We start from the raw sequence: 6,819 nt of genomic DNA, 5'->3' as shown, positions 1-6,819 counted from the left end.
TTATTTATGTTTATATTGACTTTGCGATACGATGATAAAATTGCGATATATTTTGCGTCTAATTGCGATATGAAACTCACTTGGCCAGCTGCTTCTCTGCGTCGGCRCACAGCTCCAGCAGACCCATGAGCACCGCCGACACGTCCATGTACGGCTCCCAGACGGTGAAGCCTCGACCAATCAGATCGATGGCGGTGCGGCGGATGGTGCTGTGGGCGGGCAGCTTGGGGCTGGGGGGCTGCAGCAGCAGGAAGGTCAGGGCCTTACCTGCAAAACAGAATAACCACAACACACAACACTATTCAGGGGTTTTAATTCAAATTCAAACATTCTCTATAAAAATATTTTAATTTAAAACACAAAGTTACAATTTATTATTTAAACTCAACGCAAATTGTTTTACTCAGTGGCAGGCAAAGCTAATCAAAAAGCTAGCTATGCTAGCTCATAAGCTGCTAACTGACGACAAAGCTTTGCTAACGCTAAACTGTTAAACATAAAAAATATATAGAGGAAGCTAATGCTAAACAGCTAAACATGGAAAAATTAGTAGAYGCTAACGCTAACAGCAAATCGCTAACCGCTAAGCAGGCGGTCACTTTACGTCCCACGTCTTTTTCTCCTTACTTTTATACAGTAATGGGCTGAACTCTTCACAAACTGTCGTCTGAATAGAGTCTAACTGCAGCAGATTATTATATGTTGTGATGATGATCAGGTAATGTTAGCTTGTTAGCTGTTAGCAAACTTAAATTTGGCAAAACCTGATTTTGCAGAAGCTAACTGATCCACTAGTTTTTTTAAAGTTAGTGAAAAAGCTAATCTGCTAAATAAAAAWWWTTTYTTGTGCTATTAGCCGTTAGCCGATTAGCAGAACCATGCGTACCACTGGTTTTATTAATACTGAAACAAACTCACATCCAACAGGGAGTTGTGTTGAATCAAGAGGTAAAAAGTGTCTGCGGCTCAGACACTGAAAAWATTGTCCAACTTTTAAATGAGTCACAGACAGTTGGCCTTTTCATGACTGACGTAAGTTTTTTACACAATCGTAGTTTTAACTGTGATCCCAGCTCGTCTTCTGCATGTTGGGGGTCAGGGTGTCAGGTAACTTTCTAAACCATTCGTAAACAAGCTGTTCTTACTCTCACAAACAGTTTGCACATCAAAATGTAGGTATTTCTGTTTTCTGTCACTCATTTTATGTCTCAAACCTGCCCACAGCACACACACCCAGACTCTCATAAACTTCCATTTTATTCTGAGCTCACAATTTTCTCTTAAAACCATAAGTAAAACTTCTATTTAACTCATCGTATGTCCTACAAAACACYGGAGAGCCATAAAAAATTACACCCACCACGGCAACATGGAAGCTGTTTGAAATAAAATATATTTCCCATAAAGAAATCACATCTTTATGAACAGAAAAACATAAATCTTAACATTTCAAATTACATTTGGGTAAAAATGGACCTATTTTTGTGCAGCACACAGACTCCCAGTCAGGAGATAAAGACAGCAAACTGGACAGGGGGAGGACGGGGGGGTCATTTCATAGCTGACCTGACATTTGAGCCAGTCTCTGAGGGGACGGACTGACCATTAAGACTGAAGAACCCCAGCCCCCCATCTCTCAATAACACTCTCCCTCCCTGAAGACCACAACACGGAGCTCGTCACTTTCCCTCCTCCCATCAGGCGTGTGGCAGCATCACGTTCAGAGCTTTTAGCAGGTTCTCCGGGAACATCAAAACAAAGACATGCAGATTAAATAACATCAAGTTTTTAATCTCATCCGAGTCTATTTTCCCATTCATGAAGGTTTGTTTTAAGCGTATCCGTTTGAAGAGGAATTCATTTGTAATGATCTTTCTGTGGAGGYCGAAGGTCAAAAATCCAATATCTTTGTTGATTTTCATAAACTGCTGTTTGATAATTGACTTTTGCTGAAGCTGCTAATTGCTTCTTTCATAGCTAATGTTATAAAAGACTTTAAAGACAGACCTGAAAGTRCTTTCACCAATATTACTGTCATTTTTTAAATAACACGACATATAAACCAACCAGTTGAACTGGGAGTCAACCTGTCTCCGCTCTGCCTTTGAATTGGAAAGGGAGGTAGTCACTAAGCTGAGTTGGCGAGTAGGTTAAAGTTCTGTTTTAAAAAGGTGCAGTTGTTGCTCTGTGGTTGTGCTACAATGGTTTCATTTGTGTGAGAAATATAACAGAATGTTGGCAGATGGATTGGTGGAGAACCTTAAACATGGATGTGTCTTTGTGGACTTTTCTTCAGAATTGTTTTGAGACGAGACRTACATACGGGCGAGTCGTGTGCCATGTTTGGAGTGGCCAATTATTGCAAAATCATGGTCTAATTTTTGGCACGTGTCTTGCAAAAGTGTATTTTAGGCTGCACACATTATTTTTTTGCCCAAAATGACTTGCTTAGTCCCCACTGGTCTGTCACCTCGGTTATGATTTTTGGAACAGTTTAATATTATTTTTCATTAGTGTTGTCTTTAGACCTGGACACTCTGGGCTCTAGTYTTGGATGTTTGCTGAGTTAGTAGAGTTCCCATACAAGTGTCGAAATACAGCTCTAGTATTACAGAAACTAAATTGAGACAATTTAGAGGAAATTTTGAGACAATATTGAGAYGGTTTAAAGGCAGTTTTGAGACTATTTCGAGACAGTATTGAGATGGTATTGATGATTTTTGAGACAGTTTTGAGACAATACTGAGTAGGTTTTGAGACAATATTCAGATGGTTTAGAGACAATATTGAAACGGTTTAAATGTAGTTTTGAGACTGTTTTGAGAGTATTGAGACTGTTTTGAGATGGTATTGATGAGTTTTGAGAAGGTGTTAAGACAGTATTGAGACGGTTTTGAGAGTTTTGAGACAATACTGACAAGGTTTTGAGACAATACTCAGATGGTTTAGAGATAATATTGAGAGTTTTGAGATGATTTTCAAGTGGTTTTGAGATGGTATTGAGACCGCTTTGAGTGTGTTTTTAGATGATTTTGAGATAGTTTAGAGGCAGTTTTGAGACAATTTCAGATTCAGATTACTTTATTTGCCATTGGACCATTAAGCACAACGAAATACAGTTCAGAACAACCCATCCAAGAGAGAGACAAATACAAACAAACATAGGAGAACAGGTGCCTGGGTCCTGCAACCATAAGAGGCGCTACCCTTACCCTTAAAAGAAAACGAAATACCACAAGAGGATAGATGAGGGGAAAAAAACACTATATTATGTCCACTAAATGTGACATACTATGGTATTTGTAGAAAAAACCTCTGCAGAGCAAAGATCCGGATATGATTTATAGGTGGTTTTGAGATGTTTTTGAGATGGTATTGAGACAGTTTAAAGGCAGTTTTGAGATGAATTTGATGTGGTTTTGAGATGATTTTAAGACAGTACTGACATGGTTCTGAGAAAGATTTGAGACAGTTTTGAGACGGTACTGAGATGTTTTTTTAGACAGTGTTGAGATGATTTAGAGGCAGTTTTGAGATGAAGGTGATAACACCAAATTAGAGATGTTTGAATTTCAAGCCACAACACTGCTAGACTCTGTGACTCTTGCAAGGAATAAACAATCCCAAAAATGTTTGGAGACGTTTGGACACCCCATCTCAAATGCCATTTACCAACTAGTTTCCAACAGTCTCAGCCCAGTGAGAGACTAACTTAAGTCATCTAAACAGAATGACATTTAAAAAGGGTCACATACAAGGACAGAGAAAGTGGCTRAAGTCCAAATAAAAATTCAGACTTGCAGAAATCCTGAATCTCAAGACCATTTGAAACAAAAAAGGATCATATGCTCCCTTCCATTGCTCACACCACCAAATGAGCTGTCACAATCAGCACCATATTTGCTCTGAGATTTAAAGTTAAAGCCCCGCCTCCTTAATTAGCGAGCAGGAAGTGGGCGATTCATTTCTCACGGTGGAGATCTTTGTTTAAAGGCCGGCCGGGACGCAAAAGAACCAACAGCTCCCGACAAAACATCACTTGGCTGTAATGAGGTGTTAGCCGGGGCAGTAAACACGTCCCATTAACAGACAGAGGCTGATTAGGGCGCGAGGAGAGGGGGGGTGAAACAGTGACAGATTAGAGATGTCTAAAATTTACCAGGCTGAAACGAGCGCTAACAGGCTTTGTGCTTTTCTTTCCCCCAGCTGCCCTCTTTCTCTTTATCTGCCTGTGTTTGAGCATAAATGAGAGGTGAAAGTAAATCAATGTTGGGGACTCGGTTAGTGGATGAGAGCTGGATTAGACCGGCTGCAGAGAAAATGGAAAAAAAAGGCAATACCGAGAGAAAAGAATGTGTCTTTTAAGTTAGAATGAACAAGAAACGCTGAACCAACTGATCTACAGTTACATGTTTTTGTTTTATTCATTAGTACGATCCTAAAAAATATAATGATTTGTTATTTCATCTATTAATTTCCACTCATGTCTGAATTTCAGGCCTGAAAATAATTATAAAAAAGAAATAAAATACTTTTAATAAAGGCTTAAAGAAAACCAAGTGAGGACGAGTTTAAGATGTTTTGTCCGATCTTTTCTGTTACATGGAAACATTTTTGGTTCAAAACCAGAACCATCACAGTACCCTGATCCAAGACTAGACCATCACAGAACCCTAATCCAAGACTAGACCATCACAGAACCTGATCCAAGACTAGACCATCACAGGACCCTGATCCAAGAACCCTGATTTAAGACTAGAGAATCACAGGACCCTGATCCAAGACTAGGCCATCATAAAACCCTGATCCAAGAGTAGACCATCACAGAACCCTGATCCAAGACTAGACCATCACAGAACCCTGATCCAAGACTAGACCATCACAGAACCCTGATCCAAGACTAGACCATCACAGGACCCTGATCGAAGACTAGACCATCACAGAACCCTGATCCAAGACTAGACCATCACAGGACCCTGATCGAAGACTAGACCATCACAGAACCCTGATCCAAGACCAGAACCATCGTAAAACCCTGATCCAAGACTAGAGAATCACAGGACCCTGATCCAAGACTAGATAATCACAGGACCCTGATCCAAGACTAGAGAATCACAGGACCCTGATCCAAGACTAGACCATCACAGAACCCTGATCCAAGACTAGACCATCACAGGACCCTGATCCAAGAGTAGACCAGCACAGAACCCTTATCCAAGACTAGACTAATCGTAAAACCCTGATCCAAGACTAGAGAATTACAGGACCCTGATCCAAGACAAGACCATCATAGAACCCTGATCCAAGACTAGACCATCACAGAAMCCTGATCCAAGACCAGAACCATCGCAAAACCCTGATCCAAGACTAGACCATTGCAAAACCCTGATCCAAGACTAGACCATCACAGAACCCTGATCCAAGACTAGACCATCACAGAACCCTGATCCAAGACTAGACCATCACAGAACCCTGATCCAAGGCCAGAACCATCCCAAAATCCTGATCCAAGAACAGACCATCTGAGAACTGAATACAWGGATTTGTTTTTCTTCACAAAGAAACTCCACTGAGTCCATCAGACCCATCTAGTCTGGACTCAGAATTCATGACCCCCCAGCTGCAAACATATTGATGATTTGTTGAAAATAAAATTGTTGGATTCCTTCTCTGGTGTTTCCCTGTTGACTTTTCTATAATACAAAGTAAAACTCAATTTCCAATTAGCTTTCATAAATGTTTGAAAATGCCACGGCTGATGGCGAGCGGGCCTCAGAAGGGGYTCGGGGTTTTTTGACATTTAACTGTAAGCCTTATCGTCCGGGGACTCTACGCCGATGTGCAGTTTGTCCCTGATCCTGCCTTCCTGTTGTCATCGTCCGTCMATCTTTCTTTCCTTCCATTTCTACACTCCGACCCCCTCCATCTCCTGGACATTTCCCCCACTCACCCCGTGAAAACATCAATCTCTGCTCTGCTGTATAGACTACTGTACCCTCCCTCTAACTGCCTGGACAGCTCTCATTCATCACGAGGCTGCGCTGCATGCCAACAACACCGATCCATCTTTCAATTTCATAACACACAGGGAAAAACAGGTACCTGAGCGAGTGGGGGGGAGGGGGAGGCAGGGATGAAAAAAGAGAAACGAGGGACAAAGATAAGAGGAAAMAAGCTTTTTATCATTGTTGATTGTTTCATTTAAGTCTTTACACATTAATGGTCCTAAATTTTAAACTATTTTTGCTAAAAAAAAATACAACAAAATCCATTTCATGTTCCTGGTGAGGCAACCAGGAAAAATGAGGAGAGTGCCCTTGTTCGTGAGTGATGACAGGAAGCAGCAGGAAATGATCTGACAGATTTATGAAGGGTGTTGCTCCAGTCTGTCAGTGTGAAGGAGGAGATAAGCCAAAAGGCAAAGCTCTGATCCGTCTACGTTCCAACCATCATCTAGGGTCATGAGGTTTGGATCATCACCAAAAACAAAGGCAAATAAGATCAAGTCAATGATTAGGATGTTCCTTATGCACCTCCCAGGCATGTCCCACTGGGAGGAGACCCCGGTGCAGACCCAGACCCAGAACCCTGGTGAGATTATAAATCCTCTCTGGCATAGAAACAATTTGAGATCAACAAGAGGAGCAGGACAGAGGGAGGTCTGGAGGTGCCACCCTGGACCTGGTGCCTCCACGACCCGACCACAGGTACAGAGGAGATGATGAGTGGATGAATACACAGGTGGATGGTGGGTTAGAAGGAAGGAAGGAAGGAAGGAAGGAAGGAAGGAAGGAAGGAAGGAAGGAAGGAAGGAAGGAA

The 6,819-nt window shown here is 41.5% G+C and overlaps 1 protein-coding gene across 1 annotated transcript in view; it reads right to left on the bottom strand.

The window, feature by feature from the left end:
- wdr7 (WD repeat domain 7) overlaps positions 1–6,819 on the bottom strand; it is a gene marked incomplete at its 5' end in the record, with an annotated part of 83,834 nt that overhangs the window by 29,635 nt on the left and 47,380 nt on the right. Inside the window, 1 exon segment of the mRNA XM_014026613.1 lies at positions 81–267. Within this exon segment, the coding sequence (XP_013882067.1) occupies positions 81–267 (187 nt within the window).

The sequence above is a fragment of the Austrofundulus limnaeus genome, unplaced genomic scaffold (assembly GCF_001266775.1).
Source record: "Austrofundulus limnaeus strain Quisiro unplaced genomic scaffold, Austrofundulus_limnaeus-1.0 Scaffold572, whole genome shotgun sequence".
Lineage (NCBI taxonomy): Eukaryota > Metazoa > Chordata > Actinopteri > Cyprinodontiformes > Rivulidae > Austrofundulus > Austrofundulus limnaeus.
This window is presented reverse-complemented; position numbering and strand designations above follow the sequence as displayed.